Raw genomic sequence first — 25189 nt, 5'->3', positions numbered from 1 at the left:
TCACTCTGCAGTTCAGGCTGGCCTTGAGCTCACTTTGTAGCCCAGGCTGGCCTTGAACTCGCAACGATCCTCCTGCCTCAGCCTCCCGAGTGCTGGGTTTACAGACATGTCCCACCACGCCCGGCTAGCTTCATCCTTTTATCTCTGGAGTTTTTTGGGGTTTTTTTTCCACTGATTTAAGAAAAATTTGAAATGTGAATGGCAAAAACTGGTAATGGGGGTTGGATTCTGATGATAAAGGTAAACAGTGTTGGAAACAAGGGAAGGTAGATATAATTTAGAATCATTTAAATTGAGACAAATGAGTTTGTGTGTTACAAGAAGTTTCTTAGCTTTGCTGCTGGGGAACAACACTTAAAGGTTAGAGTACATCCTAACATACTCTGAAATACTGTTACTAGAATTAAGGTTAATAAACTATAAACATCAAGCATTTGTCATTACCAGGAAGGAGAGAAGGCATTATTTCAAAGAAGTAATGACTTCTTATTCATAGTTTGAAGGAGGACTTCATCAGTGTCTGTACTAACTGCTTTGTAGTCCTCCATCTTGGGTATCCTTGGAACCTCTAAGAGGGAGAACTTGGAGAGTAACCTTATGTTATGGGTTCCTAGATAGATTACTTTGCCCTAGGTCATAGAACATGCTCAAAAGTAGTTATTAACAGAGTTCTCTGAATTCTTAAAAGGCTAGTGAGAGTAGATAAAGCAGATTTCATAGACTTGAAACTATGTCCTACGTTATGCAAAATGTTTGGAGGTTCATTTCTGAGTGGCAAAGAAAGCTAGGCTTCTCTAGGAAATGCAGTCTGGTGTCAGTCCCAAAGTAGTATAAATGCCTGCTATGTACAGACAGATTCTCTGCATAGATAAATGTCTTTACTTCTCTAAAATTAACCAGGCTACCCGGGGTAATGGTATTATTCTATTTTACAAAAGAAACAAAACCAAAAGTACATGGTAGAGACTAGCATAGGATTCCATGCTAGCTCACGCTGTGGTCCCAGATGCAACGCGTACTTGCTCTCTCCCCTTTTCTATCTGCCCAGCCCAAGCTCGCTCTGCACAGCCAGTTTCCGTCCCACTCTTCACTTGACTTTCTTGAATAAACTTTACCACTGTTAAAAAAAAGTACATGGTAGAAATAGCATTGAAACGCAGGTCTGTCTGATGCCAGAGCTCTTTTTTGTTATGTCATGCATTGTTTTCAAAACTGGTTCTTCATTGGCAACTGATGAAACAAGTGAGCTGAAAGGTAGAATTAAATATTTCTTATAAAAGTATATATAAATTATTAAAATTCTGTTTAAGTAATAATAGGAACAGAAATGGCATTTAATTGTTTAAACATGAGTCTCAGATTATGATAAATTGGGAGGCTGAGTTTTTTGTTTTTGTTTTGCAATACTGGAGATTGAACTCTGGGCCTTTGTACTTAGCTACATTCTCAGACCTTTTTATTTTTTGCTAAGTCACTGAGTTGCCCAGCCAGGATTGCAACTCAGGATCCTCCTGCCTCAGCCTCCCAGTGTACTAGGATTATAGACATGTGCAAATCCTGCAAAGGATTTTAAGGAAACAATTTTTACAGACTTAACTGAAGAGGTAGCCTAATCCCAAGTGTTTTATGACGGTTAGGGGTGGGGATCAACATTCCACTCAGTCCTTCCATGGAAAAAGCTATTCTGACTCATACAGTTTTTCTCAGCACATCTTTCTTCACTTCTCTGTAGCACTGGATACATGAGGAAATATTGGCTATACCCTTACCTACTTTGGAGCCTTTTTATCCTTGACTTCAAGGCATTTAATTCTTCCTATTTTTCTGACCATTTTTCTCTCTACTCTTTTGTTTATTTCCCCTAAGGATAGGTATTCCCTAAGGTTCTTTATGTGGATTTCCTCTCTCAAGCTTTCTTAGGTACTTGTTTTTAGTATTTTGAAATTTCTCTAGAGATAATGCACAAGTCTATCTCTGGCTCTAACTTACTTCTTAAATTCCAAACCTATATTGGTTTTGCACTAGCTTCCAAACTTGTCAACTTGGATTTGAAATGTGTTTAAAATCAAATTTGTGCCTTCCTCCACATGGCAGCTTCTGACTTGTAGCATTTAATTTCCAGACTCAAAACTTGTCTTTTTGGCTTTCAGCTTCATAACTGCTTTGGAGCTAAAATACTATCTACCTCTACAATGTTTCTCATGTTGGTTTCTTTCTCTTTTTTTCTTTTTGTCTTTTTCTTTTTCTTCTTCTTCTTTCTCTTTTTCTTTTCTTTTCTTTTCTTTTCTTTTCTTTTCTTTTCTCTTTTGTGGGTGTGGTACTGGGGATTAATCTCCTGGTGGTTTCTGTTTCCCCCTGCCATCAACTTAAGACAGGCCTGAATTACTTCTTGGGGGGGGAGCGGTACCGGAAATCGAACTCGGACCTTGTGCCTACTGGGCAGGGTGCACTTTGCCACTGAGCTGTATCCCTGGCCCCTCTCCATTACTTTTTACCTTCGTGTCTGTAATAACTTCTAAACTTATTTCTGCTTCCTTTTCTGTCCAATTCAGTTCATCTTTCTATCTTTGACAGAATAATCTCCTGCTTGTGTGACACATACACCAATCTATATTGTTGTTTTTGTTTTGTGATGCTGGGAATTGACGTAGGGCTTCACATATGCTAAGCAAGCACGCTACCGGTGAGCTACACTCATCTCTATACTTTTAACTAATCAACTATATCCAGACAGGCCAAGCCAAACTACCCATATTTCTTTAAACATAGCTAGTTTTTAACTTCCATGTCATTTCTCTTTCAGGACCTTCAGAATGTCTTTTTTCTAAACTTTGTTGAAATGCCATCCTTCCTTCAAAGCCCATCTTAATTAAAATCGGTTTCTATGAAGCATGTCCTACCCCCCTGCTTAGCTGCAAGTACATTTATCTTTTTTTAAAATGAGACTGATACTTTCATCTCTTGTATTATAACTATGTATCATTTTTTCTGCTTGATTAATTGGCTACAAAAAAGATTATGGATACATTATTTATATTTGCATAGATTCTTTATTGTCTATACATTGTTGCATACCAGCATGTTTATGAACAGATGGGCCACTGGGTGGTGCCAGAGACCTATACTTTCAATAAAAATGAGTTAGAGCCACTGTATAATTGGGTTACTTTGTGTTGTCAAATCTTTTGCACAGTAGGAATAGCAATTAATTTCTCTGATCCAGTCTACCAGAGTAGATAATGTTAGATATTCAAACCATTCAAGTACTTAATAGAAAGTAATCCTGTAAATGTGTTGTGGGGTTTTTTTTGTTTGTTTTTGTGGGGTTTTTTTGTTTTGTTTTTTTTTTTTTTGGTCTTTTTGAGACAGAGTCTCTCTATGCGGTTCAGGCTGGTCTTGAGCTCACTTTGTAGCCCAGGCTGGCCTCGAACTCACAACAGTCCTCCTGCCTCAGCCTCCTGAGTGCTGGGATTACAGGTGTGTGCTACCACGCCTGGCTCATGCAAATGTGTTTTATAGAGTCTTGAATTTCTTTTTTTTTTTAGAGTCTTGAATTTCAACCTCTTTGGGATTGTCCTTTGAATTTTAGTGTCCAAGATTCTCTGACTAATCTATACCAGTAGATTGTAGCCTGCAGCAGTACTAGCAAATTGGCTTGCAGAAGTGCTTTTTGTGAAAGCAAGAAAAAATTAAGGTAAAGAAAATAAATTTTAAATAAGCCATTTTAGCCTGAACTCCATAGCGAGACCCTATCTCAAAAACACAGAAAAATAAAATAAGCCATTTCAGCTTGAAAACAAAAATTGGAGGTGAAGAAGGTAGAACTACTTGATACCAGATAGACTGTTGGACCTGGAAAAGCAAATTTATACTTCGGTGGAGATCAGCTCAGAACAGCTGCTCACTTATTAGTGGTGTGGGACATCTGTCCTCCCAAGAGGAACTGGAACTGCATGATTCTCAAATATCTGTCTTACTAATAATTGAAGTATTTGTGTACTATCACCTTTCAGTTTCGGAGGAAATTCTAAAACCTTGCCTTATTTAAATATGCGTGCATGTATGGGAGAGTTGGGCGTGTATGTAGCAAATGAAACATGGACTGGCCTGAAAGAATGCTGGAATTATGGAAGTGATAAGAATTGACTGAAACTGAGTCCAAGTCTTAGCAAAGGGATTAAGGATAGTTTGGTAGTAGTATTTATATGTTGATGTTTTCATCAGGCCCAAGATAAGGTAGTTATCAAACCAACAGCCCTATACACCAAAAGACTCAAAGTGAACTTCAGAGAAATTTTAAAATAAAAAGCATGACATACAGATGCTAGGGGTACCCTTCAGTGATTGGGCCTATATTTGATCTCTGGCACCAAAAATTAAATTTAAAAGTACAAATCAATACTACACGCTAGAAATATTTTGAACTACTTTCAGCTTCTGATATTCTTAGTTATCACTAAAGCAGCAGAGTCTGAGACTATATATTTTGGTTTCATCTTACTATTCATGTAGTTGCTGATAGGTCACATGGGTGCCTTTAATTGAAACACAAATCCTTCAAGCACTTTAGTTTTCAAATGAGAAGACCTGATAGTTTGTTCTCATTTGCTGTGATATATTGACCACATTAGTTAATGTCTGTTAATAATCACAGCCCTGAGAATGTAATTATTGCATATTATTTGTTATTTAACCATTTGCATGACTTATTTATTCCCTCACAGCTCTTCTTCCATTTTTTCCATTTACTTATTTCTTCTTTAAATTTTTTTCATTTGCTTATTTTTTTAGAGTACATTTATTGCAGTATAATTTACATATGGTAAAATTTATCCTTTTTATAATGATCTTCAAATTCTGACACTATTGTAATTGAAACATAGATTTCTTTTCTTACAAACCATTTTTTTATGTTCTTTCAGTCAACTCACTCCCCTGGCAACCACTGACTTGCTTCCTATCCTTGTAGTTCTATCTTCAGAATATACCATAAATGGAATCATATATTACGTAGCTGTTTGGAGCATGACCTTTTTTTTGCACTTAGTATAGCATGTCTGAGATTCACCTGTGTTGCTGCTGGTATCACTAGTTCATTCTCTTTTATTGCCCAGAAATATTCCACTGTGTGGGCCTCCCACAGTATGTATAACTATGCCCCAGCTAAAGAACATTTGGTTATTTCCAGTTTTAAAAAATGAATGTAAATAAGAGTGCTAAAACATTTACCTGTTTTGTGGGTATACATCTTCATGGGGAGGAGGTGAAAATGCCTAATGTGAAATTTCTGAGTGGTTTGGTAAATTTGTCTTAGTAAGAAACTGCCAAAATGTTTTCCAAGCTGGCTGTATCATTTTGCATTTCCCTCAGCAGTGTATGAGAGTGGCAGTGCTCTAGTTCTTGTTGGTATTTGATATAAAGTAGATTTTCCTTATTTATTTATTTATTTATTTATTTATTTATTTATTTATTTTTTATGCAATACTGGGAGTGAACATAGGGCCTTCACACTAAGGCACATCCCCAGCTCTTTTTATGATGATGATTTTATTTTGAGACAGAGCCTTATTAAGTTTCTAGCTGTGACCAAGGTGGGCTCAAACTTGTGATCTTTCTGCTTCAGCCTCCCAGAGTTCTGATCTTGTATTTTTTGCATCAGGACACCCAACTGTACTAGCATACATATTCTCTTGTATAGATTTTTCATCAGTATTGAGGAAAAAAGCAACCCCCATGATTTTTAAACAAGAGAAACTTGGTACCTGTTTTACAAAGTCCCCTTTATCTAATGTATTAACTCTTCTTCCACTTTGTTTTAGTTAAGATTTTATCACGCAGTTGGTTAAAAGTTTGAGGCCTCATTTTTATTAAAACATAAAAATGTAGGTCATAGGAATTTGTTAGTGAAATTATGATACCTGAGTGTTTTTTCCCCATCGTCCATAGTTCACTCTTTAACCTTCAGTTTGGCAGGGGTTATGGTTATTTTTAGAGTACAGGCAGTAGAGCTAATCTAATTAAACTCCTCCAGCTACCTAAGGCAGTGAGCTCATCGGCTCTTCCTAGTTCAGCATGGTTTGCTCTGGACTGAACTTTGCATGGAAATTCATCAAAGTAAGTTAGTAGATTGGTTGGATATATACACCTAACAGTGAAGAAGATACTGTAGTTTGGCTTTGGATGAAGTATGGTCCCTAGCCTCAGATTGAAAAGTAAAGTTGTATTGATTTGTGAATAGAAGACATTCTAAAGCTGGTCCTTTGAGTTCTGGGCCACAAATTTGGTATCTCTACCTGCATTAATTTAGACATAATATAATGCCAAAGACTGGTGATTTCAACAATAGTAATTTATTTTCTCATAAGTTCTGGAGGCTAGAAGTCTAAGATCAAAGTGCCAGCATAATTGGTTTCCAGTGAAGGTGTTTTTATTTTATTTCCTGGCTTGTAGATAGCAGCTTTCTTGCTGTGTCCTCATGTGGTGTAATAGAAAAGGAGAGAGAACTCTTTCTTACCTCTTGGGAGTTTATACTCAAAGTTTTCACTGAGAGAGGTTCATAATCAAAGTTTGGAGGCCACTGAGTATCCTTCTGCAGAATTTTTAACATAAAATTTTACTTGTTTACCGCATCTGTGGAAATTACTACAGGTTGGATATCCTACATCTGAAATGCGTGGGACCAGAAGTGTCTCACATTTCAGTACTTTTCTAATTTTGAAATATTTGCATAGACTTACTAATTGAACATTGAAAAAGGTGCTCTGAAATCCAGAATTTTTGAATGGCATGTTAGTGCTTAACGAGTTTCAGATTTGGGGGCATTTGGGATTTTTGGTTTAGGGTAAATTCAACCTGTTATTTTATAGAGGAAATAAAGTCCAGGGATAATTAAATAGTTCATCCAGGGGCATAAAATATGCTAATGTCTTGGTTAATATGTTATACTTCTGGACTTCTAAAATCTGTGACTACTAACATGACTTTTAGAAGCCATTTGCCTATCAGTTCATTGACCAAATATGTTTGATGTAGGCATTTACAGGGTTTTCTCTGTTTCTCAATTTAGCAGTAAATTCTGTGAACTATTTTCCTCAAAGAGAAATTTGGTTGGTTGGTTTGTTGGTACTGACGATTGAACTTGGGGCCTATGCACTGAGCTACATCCCCAGTCCTATTTTGTTTTGAGCCAGAGTCTTCTTTTTTTTGAGACAGGGTCTTGCTATATAGTTCAGGCTGCCCCTGAACTCACTATGTAGCCCACACTGGCCTTGAACTTGCAGCAGTCCTGCCTCAGCCTCCCCAGCGCTGGGATTACAGATGTGTGCCACCACTCCCAGCGTTGAACCAGAGTCACGCTAATTTGCTTAGATGGGATTCAGATCTTCTACCCTTCTGCTTCAGTCTCCCAAGAGCTGAGATTATAGACTTTTTGTCACAGCTCCCAGCTTAGACGTTTCCTTCTTGAAAGAACCTTAAACCAATTTCCCTAAAAGACTCTTCTGTAACCTCTGGGTATGGGTTGAACCTCTGTCTTTCCCCACTTCTCAGAAGTGAGTAGTTTAGGTTTTGGCTCTTCCTGGTCATGGGAGCTGAGAAAGCAAATTTGTTTCTATGAAGCAGTTCTCAAATTCAAGTGGTATGGGTTACTCTAGAAGTTAATAATTAGTTTTGAGAAAGTTCTCCGGAGCTGCATTTTTATTCTGTGGGAGTGGATAATAGTGGGGTGAGAAATGTGTGGTAGACAGTTTTAATTGTGGAAGTTGGAAAACATCAACTCTATTCCCCATTGACCATGATACAAAGCGATGACCTTAGTTTTTAGTCCTGCCAGAGAAGTGCAAACATCTGCCCTAATTCATAGGACTTTTGCAGTTAATTAATTTTAAACCTTAGATGAAGGTGACAATATTGCTGAGGTGCTAAAGAATATAAACTGAGACTACAGAAAGAGAAAAGCAAGTGCTATGTGAGGAATGCTGTGTAAAAATACATACATCAAAGTAAGAGGCGTTAAAGAACCTGTCCTGCAAACAGCTCTTCACTGTTTTTCTCTACATGACTTCACACATCTGTTTCTTGTCATTGTCTTCCATCATCACCCTTCCAGGTGTCCTTTCCTCAAATTCAACCTCAGTCCTGTGCTTGTGGTAGTTCTGCTTCCCCGTCTTGGCCTACTGTGAGCAATCTTTGAGCAACTGTGTCTTGGCAGATGGTGATTTTTTGTGAACAGCATAGACTTCTGTAGAGGAAAGTAGGGATAAGGATAAGGATGGGGCTGTTTCTGGAATAATTGTTATGGGAATGAAAGGGCTGTTGAAAAATTAGAGGCCAATGTGCCTGGGTACAAGAGCTAGAGTCATAATCATACTTTGTCTTTTACCAGTGCCTTTTGTCCAAGGCACTGAAAGGGCTTAACAACATTCTGGCCTGAATAATATTATTCTTTGCTCTTTGGAATTTGCTGGAGGTGGCTCTGGGGGGGGGAATGTGTTATAGTGGCATAAAAGAAACAAGCTAGATACCCTGGTTCTTAGCTAGGGCTTTGCCAGAAAGATAAGTCTGCAACTTCGTTGAGTAAGGTGAAATAATCTTTGTTATTATATGAAATTAGCTCTCCTACCTTTGCACTTGGGTCACTGATTATTAATCCTAAGAGACAGAGAAAAAAGAGTAAGGGTCTTTCTTAGGGGTTCAGTGCTACTCAGTTCATGTTCTAGTTCTTTTTTTTTTTTTCTTTTGAGACAGGGTCTCACTATATGGGATAGGCTGGACTTGAACTTGCTTATATAGCTCAGGCTGGCCTCAAACTCAAGGTGATCCTCCTGCCACAGCCTCCCAAATGCTGGCATTATAGGCGTGCATCACTACGGCTGGCCTAGTTCTGCTTCTTATGACTCTTGGTATCTGTGCCTATAATGAGCTTGAAACTGAGCATTTGAATGGACATAAAGCACAGGCTGTTACCAAAAGCTTGGTTTCTTCTCTGTTGATTTATGTGGAAAATGATATTCAGAACCTGACTCATCTCTTCATGTTGTGAAACAAGTGTTTTACTGAGTTTGAGGGTGCATAAGACTGTCACTTATAAGGGAAGACTCTTGCCTAGAGGGCAGCGCTGAAGCTAACTTTCTGTATTGAGGCTCGTTGCTTGCAGTACCTGTCACTTGATATGTGCCTGCTGTTCTAGGTTTTATTTTGGTTCCCCCTTTCCTGTTTGAAAAAGAAACACTGCCAGTTATTCAGTGAATAAAGTAAAAAGATGGCTGTTGATCTCCCAAAAATATATCCCTCTGTGGAATTTGATGTTGGAGGAGGAGGGTATCTGGTGTGCTTTTCAGCAGCTGAGAAGTCCTGTTAAACACACACACACTATTTTTATAAAAATGCCAAAGCCTCTATATTGTTAAATCTTCTTGTCCTTTTTGCTGTCTTCCTCAGGTTGTTTTTCTAATTATTTCTTTTTCTTCCTCTTCCAAATCTAGGCTGGTTACAGAAAACATCATTCAAGATGTCCAGCAAAGGGAGCAGCACAGATGGTAGAACAGACTTAGCTAATGGTAAGTGGCCAAAATGAAGGTGAAGCTATTTTTACTGTCAACTAAGATCCTCCTCCTGCCCCCTGGATAAAGTGGAAACCTGGATATTAGTTGGAGGAAGAACCTTTCCTGTGTTGTTTTGAGTATAGAAAATTACACAGGAAACATCTTGGATTTTCTGATACTTTGGCTCCTTCAAATTTCTGATGCTTTCAGAAGATCAGTAAGAAAGGTGGGCTTCTAAGAGCTCAAGTGGTTTGGAATTCTGAAAGGCAGAACCTAGGAAATTCTGTTAATAAAAGACAAAAATAAGATGCAGTCGGTGGTAGAAACGGGAATTGGGAAGGTAAGTGTCCCCAGAATTATAGTAAGAGGTCTTTTTCCATGGTAGACAATAGTTTGATAGAGATACTAGATTAGGGAGGAAGTTATTGGCCTAAGAATTCAACTCAGTGGTAGAGTGTGAGGCCGAGAGTTCATCCCCACCCCAGCCCCAACCCTGCCACTGGAGAAAGTTACAAACCAAACCAAGTGGAATTCTGCCTACATTTCTTCCTTCCCTTTTCTTTCCACTGAGTTTAGTTGAAAGGCCCAGGGTTATGGAGGAACTTGAGGTATACTGTTAATTTGGAGCTTGGCCACTAGCTATGTCGGGAATTAACAAACTAGCCTACAAGCCAAAGCCAGCCTACCACGTATTTTTGTAGTTTTATTGGAGTACAGTCATGCCAATTCATGTATGTAGTACCTATGGGTTGTTTTAGTGTTAGTAGAGTTGCTTTTGTGCTAATGGGATTGAGTAGTTGTGACAGTGTCAGGTAGTCTACAGAGCCTAAAATTTTTTTTTTTTTTTTTTTTCTTGCGGTATTGGGGATTGAACTCACAACCTTGCACTTGCCAAGCAGGCACTTAGGCCACTGAGCTACATCCCCAGCCCGAGCCTAAAATTTTTGCTGCCCTTTACAGAGAAAATTTGCCAGCTGGACATAGTGGCGTATGCCGGTAATTCCAGCACTCAGGAGGCTGAGGCAGGAGGATCACAAGTTCAAAGCCAGCCTGAACTATGTAGTGAGACCCTGTCTCAAAAAAACAAAACAAAACAAAACAAGAAATTTTTTGTCAATTCCTGAGTTAGATTTTGGTCTTTGACCATTGGGACCCTCTTGCTGAGCTTGTGATACACTTTGGCCCTTATATTAATGGCTAGAATGGCCCCTGGAGTCTGAATTGTTAATCATAATTTTAACAAGAAATTCTAAGAGTTCTGATGTTTAGTTTTTCCTTCTCACTGTGGACCTGTTAGCTGCAGCATTTACATCCCTTCTCACTACTCCCAAGCTCAAGCCAATCTCATTTCAAAAAATTCCCATCTATTAAACTTTCTCAATTTTAGCAAATACAGTTCCTAGGTTCAGATTTCTGTGTATATTTTTTCTTTTTGTTCTAGCTTCTAGCATAGTTGTCTTGACATTGTGTTTTTAGTTGAGGTGCTTTTGTGCCACTCAACCTTCTGTTACTATTTGAAACTGAGCATTTTTATTGTTTATCTGTTTTCTGTGTTGGCTTTTGCCTAAGATTTCATTGAAAAGGGATCTCATTGCTTTAATGATTGTCACAAATTACTACTGTAATCCAGATAACTAGATAGTAAGGTGCTCCAGTTTGAATCCTTAACCATCAGTATTAGAATTGAACATCTTATACTAGAATGATGCAACTGGTCTGCCTTCCTTAACAGCTTTTACTTATGGCAGAATAGAATTTGCAGTCATCCTGAGGAGAGGTGGCATGAGCAGTTTACAATCCTTTGTCCCCTTCCTTACTCCACACCTTGATCTTAGGTAGGAAATCATGGTTGTATTAATTCTAAAACATTGTTGAAGTGCTCACTGAAATATGATTTGGTTGTTAGATGAGAGAATGCAGTTTCTAATTGTAATCACTCAGAGTCACCTAGTTATGTAACTGCAAACATAGCGACCAAGAACACACTGAACTTTTTCTTCTCAGGTACCGCTAGAGTAGGTCTGCTTTTCATCAGTTTCGTGTATGTTGCCAGGCGTACTGGCACACGCCTGTAATCCCAGCACTCAGGAGAGTGAGGCAGAATGATTGCCACAAGTTCGGCAGCTACATGGCGGTGAGTTCAAGGCCAGCCTGTTGAACTACGTAGCAAGATACTGTCCCTCCAAAAAAAAAGAAAAGAAAAGAAAGGCTATGCTTCCTGATAAAATTTTGTCTCAGTAAGGAAACTAAAAACAGGCAACTAATACAACAAATGGAAGTAAGTCTGAATACATACACTACCAAAAAGTGAGCAAGAAACAGTACTAACTGATCACAATTTCCTACTTAAAAGTCCCTCCTACTCCCTTTCTTTATGAGTGTTAGGAACTTCTGGGGGAAAAAACTTAGTGTTTAGGCAGCAGGAGGTGGAGAGATGCTTTTTGAAACAGAAAATGGCCTAACTATATCCATAAGTCAGTGATTTTAATCAGTTATTTTCCGTCTTTCTCCAAGAAGATAGCTTTGCTAGCTCTGGCTAGAGATTTTCTTACAATTATTTGCTGTACCTAATGGATGCTGTCCAACAGAACAGAGCCTAAAGTAGTTGGGTTAGACATGCTTTCAAGCAGTGTGCCAAAGCTTAGTCTCTTGAGAATTTCGTTTGTTTCAGTACCAGGGATTAAACTCAAGGCCTTCTCACTAAGCAACATCTACAGCCCTCTTGTAAAATTCTCTCTCTTTCCTTTTTAAAAATTTTTCTTTTTTTTCTTTTGTCTTTTTGAGACAGGGTCTCGCTATGCAGTTCAGGCTGGCCTGGAGCTCACTTTGTAACCTAGGCTGGCCTCGAACTTGCAATGATCCTTCTGCCTCAGGCTCTCGAGTGCTGGGATTACAGGCGTGCACCACCACGCCCGGCTTCTCTTTTTAAAAAAATTTGAGATACTTTATTACTAAGTTGCTCAGGCTGCGTTCAAACTTGTAATCTTCGTGCCTTAGCCTCCCGGAGTGTGCTACCACATCCAGCTCTTACTATAATTATAGTTTATCCTACAATTCTTAAATTTTGTTGAAGTGTCTTTGTGTGTGCTTTTTTTTTTTTTGGTTTTTTTTTTTCCGGTACCGGGAATCGAACTCACGACGTCGCGCTTGCCAGGCGGGTGCTGTGCCGCTGAGCTAAATCCCCAGCCCCCTGTGTGTGCTTTTGATCTTTTCAGTTTCTTCTCCTTTGTAAGATTTTCCTCTCAGAGATAATTTTTTAAAGGCTGAGCATGGTGGCACTTGGGCTACACAGTGGGTTCAAGACCAGTCCAAACTATATAGTGAGACATTGTCTCAAAAAAACAAACAACAATTACTATTTTTTCCCTTCTCTACCACTGAGCTACATCTCCCATCCTTTTTTTCTTTTTAACATGCTCTCCCTACATTGCCCAGGGTGACATCAAACCCATGATCTTCCTTTCTGAAGCCTCCCGAGTAGCCAGGATTACAGGCATATGCCAGTGTCACAAGTTAACTCTTTATAAGCATTTGTAATGGAAGCACTTTGAATGAAACTTATTTCTAGGTTTTTCAATACGATGGTTTCTTAGACTATGGTGGGAAATCCTTCTGATTACAGTCCTAATCCTATTTCTTTATTTTCCCCATCCATTCTTCGTTAATGTGCAGGAAGCCTGTCTAGCAGTCCAGAGGAGATGTCTGGAGCAGAAGAGGGGAGGGAGACATCCTCAGGCATTGAAGTGGAGGCCTCAGACGTGAGTTTGAGTTTGACTGGAGATGACGGTGGCCCCAACCGTACCAGCACAGAAAGTCGAGGCACAGACACAGAGAGCTCAGGTGAAGAAAAGGACTCTGACAGCATGGAGGACACTGGTCATTACTCCATCAATGATGAAAGCCGAGTTCATGACCGCTCCGAGGAAGAGGAAGAAGAGGAAGAAGAAGAACACCCTCGGCGCCGTGTACAGCGGAAGCGGGCCAGTCGTGACCAGGACTCATCAGATGATGAGCGGGCCCTAGAGGACTGGGTGTCCTCAGAGACAACAGCCCTGCCGCGACCTCGCTGGCAAGCCCTTCCTGCCCTTCGGGAACGGGCACTGGGTTCAAGCGCCCGCTTTGTGTATGAGGCCTGTGGAGCAAGAGTCTTTGTACAGCGTTTCCGCTTGCAGCATGGGCTTGAGGGCCATACCGGTTGTGTCAACACTCTGCACTTTAACCAGCGCGGCACCTGGCTGGCCAGTGGCAGCGATGACCTGAAGGTGGTGGTGTGGGATTGGGTGCGGCGGCAGCCAGTACTTGACTTTGAGAGTGGTCACAAAAGTAATGTCTTCCAGGTGAGGCAAGGAAGCATAACTGAGAAAACTGGGCATGAGTTACACAATCTGAGCTGCTCCATAGCGTGGAGCTGGTAGTGAGTTGTGTTAAGAATCACACATCAGAACTTAACCCCGCATTGGCTTCCTTAATGACACAAAGACCCATGGACGTCTTTTGTTTCCTTGGCCATAAGGGCTGTCAGAAGCTCTAATATAGGTAGAATGCCTGGAACTCATCGGGGAGGTATTGTAGGTGTGCTAGTAGGAGGCAGAATAGTGTAAAGCGCAGGCTGCCTGGGTTCAAACCCTGGCCTTTCCACTGAATAACTGTGTGAGCTTGGGAAGGTTCACTTATGTTCTCAGTCTGTGTATCTGTAAAATTAGGTCTAAACATACAGAATTAGGAGGATTAAATAACAGTGGGTATCTTGGGGGAGGCGGTTAGCTTCGCGGTACAGCATGTGCTGAGCATGCACACAGCCCTCTTGTACCACCAAAAAAAAAAGATGGACTGTAACCAGTGGGAGCTAAGCACTTGGAATCATGGCTGGTAATAATGTTTGATAAAATTAGCTAATACTACTGTTCTGCAGAAGTTTGACTCAGGCCTGTCTTTCACATTGCTACTATACTGTGTACTTGTAAGTACTATGTACTTTCCTTCCCCAGTATTCTTCCTAGTTTCCTTTTCCTTTATGGCAAAGTGATATTTACTACTGATAAGGATAGATTTTCCTTTATTCCTTATTTTTCTCCCCTACTAGGTACAATTCTAATTCACTTGAGCACTTAATCACATACCAGTTCAAACTTCTAGAACCAACCAAAATGCTCTCACACATCAGAGGAAGTCTTTTCTTCTCCTTTTTAACCCCTGGGAAATACTGGGCTGAGCCAGCTGTGCAAGAGTAGGAAAGTTACATGTAGCTGTCATGCAAGAAAAGGGGTGAACTGGGACCATCACATTCATCACTCACAGATTCACCTCTTCATTTTCTTTTGTGTGCAACCTTTTTCTGTTCATTCTTACCACAGGCCAAGTTTCTTCCCAACAGTGGAGATTCCACCCTGGCCATGTGTGCCCGGGACGGACAGGTTCGAGTAGCAGAACTGTCTGCCACACAGTGCTGCAAGAATACAAAGCGTGTGGCGCAGCACAAAGGAGCATCCCACAAGGTTAGCCTTTGTATCAGTTTGTGCATGCATACTCATCTGAGGATTTCAACTAACGTCTTCTTATCTCTGCCTGTCATGTCTCCTTTATTGTGGTTATCTGCCTCATGTGTTTCAGTCCTAAGAATTATAGTTAAGAAAGGAGCAAAGAAAGCCATCCTAAACTTCTTGGAAGATAAGTATTTGAGTGAGTCCCCAGATCATGTACTTGTAACATTCACTTGATTCTGCCTACCCACCAAGCTGAGCTATGGTTAGCTGGAGGGGTGTGCTTTCCAAACCCCTGAATTTATTCTGTTTTCAAAACACATTCACAATTCAGAGCCTCGTATGTGAGAACTCCCAACTTTCCTGCTTACAACTCTCAGTCACAAATAGTACTATTTTTGGAAACTCTATTTAGAGCTGGGAATATAGGCCAAACAGTCTTAGTGGCAGCCAGTGAAGGGCTATGAGCTGCCCAGTTTCAGAGTAGGCATTGTGTTTTTCCATGCCATGAAAAGAGATGGTTTGTTTTTTACAAATCTTAAGAAAGTATGTAGATCGACCTGGAATATCCTTTCCAGGCCAGATAGCTCAGGAAACATGAAATTCACCTTTGATTTGTAAGCCTACACCTAATACACTAGATAGCTAATTTTTAGAGCTAGGATGAAAGGAATGAAACTTGAAGAAAAAACAAACTTGGGCACCATTTCTCTCTATACCTCAAAGTTTGTAATTGATTTTGAGAATGAATTTTTAGGAGCTGATGTTTAATTAAGTCCCAGAAAGATTTGTTAAAATAGCAAATCATCTGTCCTTTTGACTTGTACAGAATAAACAGACTGAATAATTTATACAAAAGAGTGAGTGGTACTTAAATTATCTCCTTCCCTGGAATTTTACAACAACAAAGAAGGCAGACATTTCTCTTGCTAAGACCTTTTCATTGTAGCCCTTGGTAAAGGTGAATAAGTGAACTAGACAAGTTCCAGTTCTAATCTTTAAACACCTCATCCTTTCCCCCTTTTTTCCCTCAGTTGGCCCTGGAACCAGACTCTCCCTGCACGTTCCTGTCTGCAGGTGAAGATGCAGTTGTCTTCACCATTGATCTGAGACAAGATCGGCCAGCTTCGTAAGTATCACAGTAATGTCTTTATAGTGCTCTATCCCTTGGTCTTGGAAATATTTCATGTGTCCTGGTAATGCTCAGCTCTTAAATTCATCGGAATAAGTGCCTAATTCATCGGAATAACTACCTCTAAGAGGTAGTTTATGGTTCCAGAGGATTTCTTACTTCTGGTGTCTGTTTCTCAGCAGTGAAATACCAGGTTTTCATTTCTTTTTTTTTATGTCTTCATTTTTGAAACAAGGTTCAGTTATATGTGGGATTTAACAACTTGATGATTTTAAGCTCACCTTTAATTAGATTCCTTTCATTCTACCCACAAGAAGACTAGAAATATGATCCAATAAATTTTCAGTTCAGTTACATGTAGAAACAAATCAAATGATGACTCCTGAACAAAAATATTGATAGCTATAATAGAGTTCTGTCATTCCACAGCTCATATGTGCATGAATTTGAGTCTTGTATGTTATATTTTAGCTGTGTGATATCATAGGGGGAACATAGCATTTTCTTTGAACACAGGCAGAGGAACTCAGACGCTACTGATCATCTGTATATAGTAATCTTTGAAACTTCAGTGTGTAATACCTTTTTCCCTCTATGGTGGTTTCTCTGAGGATTATTGATATGTATATTTGATGCCTTAGCATACTATGTAGTACGCTAAGTGGAACTGATTTAAGTTGTAGCTACCATTATAATTATTTTATTGATTTTTTTATTACTCTTGTATATAAACAGATACATCTTAAGAGATTTGGATAATAAAGTATGTGGACAAAATGTAAATACCCTCTCCCATCTTTCTAGCTATAGTAACTATTATTGTAATTTTGAACACTTCCATTCCCCTTTTCTTCCTGCTGTTGTTATTGTTTTGAGACAGGGTTTTGCTCTGTAATCTAGGATGGCCTGGGACTCGCTGTACAGCCTTGGCTGGGTTTGAACTTGCATTCACCTGCCTTAGCCTCCCAAGTGCTGAGGTAAAAGGTGTGTACCACATCTCCCAGCCCCCAGTCCCTTTTTAATACATTCCCCAGTCCCTTTTTAATACATTTATGTATCTTAGTATATACATACACACTACCCCTAATAAATGGGATAATTATATGTATACATCTTTGCTTTTGCCATGTTATATTGTGTTTTGGAGATCTTTATATATCAAACTATAAAAACATCTCTAATGTTTACTCATGACATATATGTTGTAGCATTGGTGTGCTACTCTATTTAATCACTCTCATGGATGGGTATCTAGATTATTTGTCTTTTTACAAACTACAAATCTTGTAGCATTACAAATCTTGTAGTTTGGTACAAGTATTTAGATAGGGGGGAAAAAAGATGTCAGTGCTTTACATAATATACAAGTAGAGATACATTAACTTGGGGACTATAATTCAAAGGCTGTTTGTAATTCGACTTCTAGAGAAATGAGTCTAGAAAAAGTTGTCTAGAAAGTAGACAGAGTACAACAACTACTTAAATGATGGATCTGTTTCGGCTGGAGAAAGGGTATATTGGTTATTTATATAACCTTCAAGAAGAAGGAGGTTGGAAGGTGACGGTGCTTAGTGGAAAGGAAACAAGCCTGACTGTGAAGAGCTGAGCCTTCTGATTATAGATTACCCCTGGCTTAATGATTCTTTTTTTTTAAGAGGAGGAAAATTTTTTGGAGAAAAGGAATGGGGAATAGGAATAGCTCCTGAGAGACAGGAGGGGTCCTGAATGGGTTGCCAACGAGCCCACTTCTCAAAGGAAGTTCTATAGAGCAAAATCACAAGGTAGGTACAACGTGGGTCAACATCATGATCAACCAATAAGATTACGAGTATAGTTGCTTAGATAATACTGATCCTGTGGTAGCAAGGACATATGGATGACATCATTAACTGTTGTTGATAATCTATAGTCTTGTCTTTAGTCTTAGTAGTTTTAGTCTTAGTCTTAATTTTAGTCTTAGTCTCAGTCTTGGTCTTAGTGGGTGGGAGAATGATGGCCCACCCCTAATGAGATAATGGGAAATCTCAGAGGGTTGATACCAGTAATCTCAGACTTCTGTTTATCCCTTAGGGAAGTATGCAAATCTGGCCATTATGACTTTAATCTCCTTCAGATGTGCCTCCAGCCAGTCTCCATGCTTTCCCAGCTTCTGCGCTGACTTCCTTGAGATCCCAGCCTGGTCTGACTGCCTGGAATATTTCCACCTGATTTAGCTGTCTTTAATATCCCCTCCTCTGAAGAAGTACCCCTAACTGCGTTTAGGGGAGAAGGGGCATAGTTTACATCTAGGTGCTTCCAGATGAGAAGGGTTGGTGTAGGGGAAACTACAGTCAGGAGCCTTCTCCAGAGAACTAATCTAATGGGCCTTAGCTAGAAGTCATGTTGCAGTTTTATAGGGCTTAACGATTTCTTAACTTTATGATGGTGTGAAAGTGGATAACATTCAGTAGAAACTGTACTTAAACTTCTAATTTTGATCTTTTTCCAGGCCAGCAGTACATGGTACTGTAGTCTGTTGTGATGCTGGGTGGCAGCAGCAAGCCGCAGCTCTCAGTTAGCTATCTGAGCACAAGGATAAACAACTGAACTGTACTGTGTTGGCAATGTATGGTGTTCAGTAGGTTCATTATATAAAATGCATGTTCAACTTAGGATATTTTCAATTTACAATGGGTTTATTGGGACATAAACCCCATCGTAAATCAAGGAACATCTATGTACCTTTGCTATTACCTAGCTTGGTTCTCTTGAACTGAGTGATGTTGTTTCCAGCTCTAACGTTCTATGGTACTGTGATGATAGTAGAACATTAGCAAGTTTTCTGTAAAGGAAGGTAAAGTAAAGATGTGTGAAATTATAGTGAAGTTATTTGATCTGCTGTATTAGAGAGTTTTAAAGCAGATTGAGCTTGTACCCTGGTTAAAGTTCAAAGGGAAACCCCCTCTTAGGCCACAAGGAAACTGAATAAAGTAATGAGTAGAGCAAATGCCTTTTGGCAGATTATTGAGTTTTAAATGAAGTGATATAGGCAGAAAATCTGGCTGATAGTTGGCTGTGGACCTACACACGAATGCCTGGGCAAGATAAGAAGCTAAAAGGGGTCACTGAAGAAAGTTAAGAATATAAGAAGGGCCAAGTTCTAGATTTCAGGGATAAGACAGTGAGCCTTCCAACACTTTTTCCTTAAGGGTTGAAGATGTAGTTTTACAGGCTAGAATGGGGTGACAGGCTGTGTGAAGAGCTTGGAGAAATGATCTAAGCCATTTTCATGTGTTTAGGTGGTACCTGAACATTTGCTTATATCGGGCATGTTTCTGTAAAGTTGGCATAGAAAAGATTTTCTTTTGCTTATCATGAGTCTCTGGGAGCTCATGAAATTAACTAACATCTTAGGGAAAGAGTTTGATTGGAATTGTGGGTAGTATATTCCTTTATAGCCAGTGGAAACCAGTTTGAGGTATTTTTCAAAGAAATTCTTTGGTCTGTGTGATCTGTAATTTTCCCCATTTTTCAGGGATATAACCTGCTCATTAATTTTAAGGCAGAATTCAATGAATTTGTTTCATGTGATTTCACATGCTATCTTCCTCTGACATGAAAACCACCCCACTGTGCCCTGATGGATCATTTTTATTGAACCGCTTCATGTTACCCAGACAACTCAAGGCACTCTGAACGTTTATCCCTTGAAAGAATTTCTTGATGACCATACATTGAGGCATGGAAAGATTGAGCTTTGTTAGGATTGCATGATAGTGGAGCTAGTACTTCATAAAATATCCCTTAGTTTCTTACTTTTGCTTACACACAGTAACTTTTAGATTTGTCTGACCCTGTCCTTTTGAAAATTCAAATTGTTAGCTGGGCAGGGTGGTACACGCCTGTAATCCCAGCACTGGGGACGCTGAGGCAGGAGGATTTCCATGAGTTCAAGGGCAGCCTGGGTTACATAGTGAGACCTTGTCTCAAAAAAAAGAAAAGAAAAGAAAAGAAAATTGCTAAGGAAATGGGCTGGTCCTGTGAATGGACTGTCATCAGCTCCTGCTCTTGTTCCCAGTCTGAAACTCACAGTGGAGCTCCTTCTTCTTAGCTAGGTTTGTTCCTAAAAGTATAAATACTTTGTTTTGGTTGTTTTTAGTTTTGTTTTGTTTTTTGAGATGGGATCTTGCTATGTAGTTTAGGCTGGTCTTGAACTCACTGTGTAGCCCAGGCTAACCTCAAACTCCCAGTGACCCCTGCTGAGTCCTGGGATTACAGGTATACACCACTACTCTGAGTGACTTTTGGCATGTTTTCTGCTTTGTATTTTTTGAGAATGTGGAGGAGGAGGACTTCCCTCTAATAAAATTCATTTCCACTGATCTCTGTACTCTTTTCTTCTAATGGGAAGCTGCAAAAATTTTTTAAAATCATAATTTCTATTTTGTTGAGAGCAGTTTTAGCTTGGAGTAACTGTGACCATGCAGAGAAAATGTAAAAATTATTTCCAATGGAACTTACTGTCATGGTTTATTTTTTTCTGTTTGCATAGTATCAGAAATGAATAAAACCTTAAAAGAAAAGGAAAAAGTGAAAGCCAAGCCTCTTCTTATGGTGGTGTGATGTTTTTCTAAATTCAGTAATTTTCATGATGTCTAACTTGATTGGTTGGACACTTAGTTCTGGGAAGGTTATTCATAGTGCCACCCTTAAGTTGGGATAAGTTGTGATGTTTTACTAGATTCTTCTGAGTAAACTTTTGAAGTTCTCTGGGGTCTCTTTAGGGCCCCATGCTTTCCTAACTATCACCCTTCTTGAGTTACATCCAAGAGAATTTAGAAATTCTACTTTGGCTTGGTAAAAAGCTATCTTCATAAGAACCTTCTCTTCTAATTTGCTTCCGATAAAGGAAAAAGAATGCTGTTTTCTTTTGGATTGCCTCTGTGCTTAGTATACATTTTTAAAGATAGTGTGTGTTTTAAGTGACATTTTTCTAGACTCTGGGAGTTAGACTCTGACTTTAAGGTCTTCTTTAGCCCACTGTTCTATGAGTCTTCCTCTACTCCTCTCCTTATTTCTCTTTTTTTTTTTTTTTTTTTTTTTTTTTTTTTTTTCTCCGGTACCGGGAACCGAACTCACGACCTTGCGCTTGCCAGACAGGCGCTTTTGCCGCTGAGCTAAATCCCCAGCCTCTCCTCTCCTTATTTCTCAATGATTGGGAAGATGCTCACTATTTGTAAATAAAGAATAGACTTGGGCAATGGTGGTGCACACCTGTATCCCAGCACACCAGAGGCTGAGGCAGGAGGATCGCCGAGTTCAAGGCCAGGCTGAACTGGATAGTGAGACCCTGTCTCAAAAAACGAAAACCAAAATACCCAAAAATAAAGAATGGAAAGGTATGGGGGTAGTATCATCTCTTTAGGGTTGGTTGTTACCATGTTAGACTCTAGCTAGACTGAAGCTTCCTGAGGAGCTGTACTGAACGTTCATTTATGCTTAGTGATTCCTTACCTGGGAGTGGTGGTACACACCTGTAATCCCAGCACTGTGGAAGGCTAAGACAGGAGAATTACAAGTTCAAGTCCAGCCTGGGCAATTAAGTGACTTAGCAAGACCCTGTCTCAAAAAAAAAAAAGCTCATACTTTCTTAAGGAACACTATGAAGTGACTTTCTTCTGTGACTCTCTGTCTTCAAAGTAGTTTATAGAAAATACATGTACTTTTTCTTCTTTCAGTGTTTAAAATAATAAAACTGACACTTTGTTTCTTTCCCAGTGAGAATCTTTGGGTTTCTTATTAGCCTTGTCTACTTCCTCGGTTCTCACTTACTATAATCATCTGGATCTTTGGGAGAATATAACTTTTTCTGCTTTTCTCTTCCTGAAGGAAACTGGTGGTGACAAAAGAAAAAGAGAAGAAAGTGGGACTATATACAATCTATGTGAATCCCGCTAATACCCATCAGTTTGCAGTGGGTGGACGAGATCAGTTTGTAAGGTGAGTTTGCTGTTTTGTGTCTTTGAGTATTTGAGACTTTGATACATTGTACTATTGCCAGACATTCCCTTATGGAGAGGTATGAATTGCCTAAGAGTCCATTGACGCCATCTTGTTCCAGAATGCTTAAGCACCTTTTGAGGTATTCTGTTCCCTAATACAACAGTCTGAAGGATGGCTTTGTATGTTATAGAGATGGCAGTGTTTAAATAAGTCTGATGAATTGATCAACTTCTCCACATAACAGCTAAGGCATAAGCACACATTTACCAGCAGGTGCTGTATTAGTAAGTATCTTCCAACATTTTCAAATACAAGTTACCATTGCACTAATAATCTTGAGTACTGGTTTTAGATTCAAAAGTAATTTGTCTTGGAAGCACCTAGTGTTAACTGTGGTTTTTTGGGTTCCCACTTTCCTGAACTGCTTTTCTTTAATAATTTTTCAGCGGCAGCTTTGTTCTTGTGAACATGTTATAAGGCACAGCCTAAAGAAAGCAGACATCATGGATTCAATCCCCATCTAGAGGGCATATTACACCGTGTTTCTCTGGAATTGTCTGTTTGAATGAGAGAAGAGCAGCATCCCTAGAAATAGGAATGACTTTGCTTTTCTGATGATAGTTAAAACCTATTGAGAGTTTTGAAAACTTGAAAAATTTTTGTAACAGTGTTCTGAAATTAATTTGTATTAAGAATCATAAGCATAGGATAAGGTCTTAGAAAATACATGAGAAATAAATTTACCTTGTTCAAGAATCCTAAACCATCTTGTTAGTGTCTTCTCCTGATTCCCTTGCCTTCAACATTCTTACATTCTTTTCCTTTAGTTACTAGTTCTTAAACAGGTAGCAAGACTAGCAAGACTTCTTTTAAATTATAAATTTTTTTTGAGACAGGGTCTTGCCACATAGTATAGGCTGGCCTTCAACTTGCTTATGTAGTTCAGGCTGGCCTTGAACTCTCAGCAATCCTGCCTCAGCCTCCCAAGTGCTGGGATTACAGGCATGTGCCACCATCCCCGGCAACAGTTTTTCTTTTTTTTTTTTTTTTAAATAAGAGGCTTTTGAGCAAAAGGGTTGGAGTGGTTGGAATCTTTAGGTATCACCAAATCCGTTATTCATTGATATTTCTAGTTGGGATTTTTATTTAGAGCAATACGTTGCATGAAGAGCCTATGTCTCTTAAAAGTGGATTCATCCACTAAGACTAGGATGTTTGAAGGGGAAAGGAGGATTTAGCTTTAGTGAGAACTTATCCCAAAGGTGTTGGTTTTGTTTTGTTTTGTTTTTACAGTACTGGGGATTGAACCCAGGGCTCTCTTACAGGCCAGGTAAACATAGTCGCTGCACTACATTTCCAACCCTTTCTCTCTTTTATTTTCTTCTCTCTCTTTTTTGAAAGTCTTGTTAATACCTAGATTGACCTTAAACTTAAATTCCATCTGCTTCAGCCTCATGAGTAGCTGGGGTTACAGGTGTGCACCACTATGCCTGGCCCAAAGTTCTTAATAAAGTCCTAGTGCCTTATTCCAAAACTGATACCTTCCCGGAATTATAGTGAGGCCAAAAAGTAGTTTTAGCATTTTAGCACAAAGAGAAATACTCAGATCTTTTGTCTCTTACCAGCCATAAAGACTCAGTAGTTCGTAGGCTGTTTTCTTGGCAGAAACATATGTAGATTTTGAGGCACACTGATGCCGCATAAGTAGATCATCTTTTTCAGTCTTCTATGACCTTATGGTTACCCTTTAGTTTTCTGGTACTTCTTCAAATTAGCCACCTGACTGTGTTAGAATCCCATTTCTTTTCTGTTTTCTTACCCTTTAAGAGAAGCCTTCCATTATTAATCTCTGGTGTAGGATCACTGTCTGGGATATAATAGGTCCTTAGTAAATACAGGGTAGAGAGGAAGGAAGGTGGTTAGGAATATCCCTAGAAAGTAAAAGGACAATGAGCATTAAGATACTGAGGAACATAGAGTAGTCTGTATACCAAAAAATACCATATGGTGCTTGAATAATCATTTCTTACTAATTTGCTGACTTGCTGGATTTTGTAATGGTTTAGTGACAGTTAGGAACTGTTATTTTGCTGTCCATGGTGGTGCACACCTTTAATCTTAGCACTTGAGGAGGGTTGAGGCAGGAGGATCACCACCAGTTCAAGGCCAGTCTGAATTACATAGCAAGACTCTTGTCTCAAAAAAAAATCTGTTATTTTGACCTAATTAAAAGAAATGGTTTTTAACAGCTAATAAATTTGCCACAGCATAATAGTTGGTAGTAGTTGGTAGTATAAACATCTCCTCACTTTTTTTTCCCTTCATTTAGCAGACGTTTCCTGGATATTCTCTTTAAGCAGGGCGTTAAACAAGGGGTCCTGAGGAATACAGAAATATGTTGATTCATTTATTCATCCAGTATCTAAGGTGCCAGTTACACCCTTGACTGGATATAGTCTCTGCCTTTAATATGTTTATGTTAGGGCTGTAATTCATATGTCTCTGCCAGGTGGCTTGAACCATGGGTGTGATACATGCATGACTGCCCCACTTGTACCACCAGTGGTATAAGCCTCGCAGTAGGACAGTCATGCATGTACTATCAGTGGTTCAAATTGGTGGGATGTGTTAAGGAACATTTTATAGAAGCAGATATATGAACGTGAAAGCTATTAAGTAACTTACCCAGTATTGCTCAGCTGGTAAATAGCAGAGTTAGTATTTAAACTCAGGTCTGAGGTGGGCGTGGCGGTGCATGCCTGTTATCCTACCACACAGGAGGCTAAGAAGGATCACCATGAGTTCAAGGCCAGTCTAGGGTATATAGTGAGTTCAAGGCCCACCTGAACTACAAAGTGAGACCCTGTCTAAAAAAAAAAACAAAACAGATACGATTACTTAAATACATTGGAAACCATTTCACTATGCTTTTTTCCTCCTTCCAGAGGAAATATTAAGAACCATGGTGAAATTAGTATTTCAGGTAAAGAGAACAAGATATGTAACAGTAAGATAAGAAAAGGTGACAGTATATTCAAGGAAACACGGGAGGT

The 25189-nt window shown here is 39.3% G+C and overlaps 1 protein-coding gene across 4 annotated transcripts in view; it reads left to right on the top strand.

The window, feature by feature from the left end:
• The window catches only part of Dcaf8 (DDB1 and CUL4 associated factor 8), a 45763-nt gene that overhangs the window by 8455 nt on the left and 12119 nt on the right, over positions 1 to 25189 (top strand). For all 4 annotated transcript variants that reach the window (XM_013522419.1, XM_005400202.1, XM_005400201.2 and 1 more), the window contains 5 exons: positions 9483 to 9557; positions 13215 to 13879; positions 14897 to 15037; positions 16057 to 16151; positions 22023 to 22133. In XM_013522419.1, coding sequence (XP_013377873.1) covers positions 9509 to 9557; positions 13215 to 13879; positions 14897 to 15037; positions 16057 to 16151; positions 22023 to 22133 — 1061 coding nt within the window. In that variant the 5' untranslated portion in view covers positions 9483 to 9508. The remainder of the gene's footprint in view (positions 1 to 9482; positions 9558 to 13214; positions 13880 to 14896; positions 15038 to 16056; positions 16152 to 22022; positions 22134 to 25189) is intronic.

Source organism: Chinchilla lanigera, unplaced genomic scaffold (assembly GCF_000276665.1).
Source record: "Chinchilla lanigera isolate Chin_1 unplaced genomic scaffold, ChiLan1.0 scaffold00067, whole genome shotgun sequence".
Taxonomy (NCBI): domain Eukaryota; kingdom Metazoa; phylum Chordata; class Mammalia; order Rodentia; family Chinchillidae; genus Chinchilla; species Chinchilla lanigera.
The sequence above is the reverse complement of the archived record's forward strand: the minus strand, read 5'-3'. Positions and strand labels throughout refer to the sequence as shown.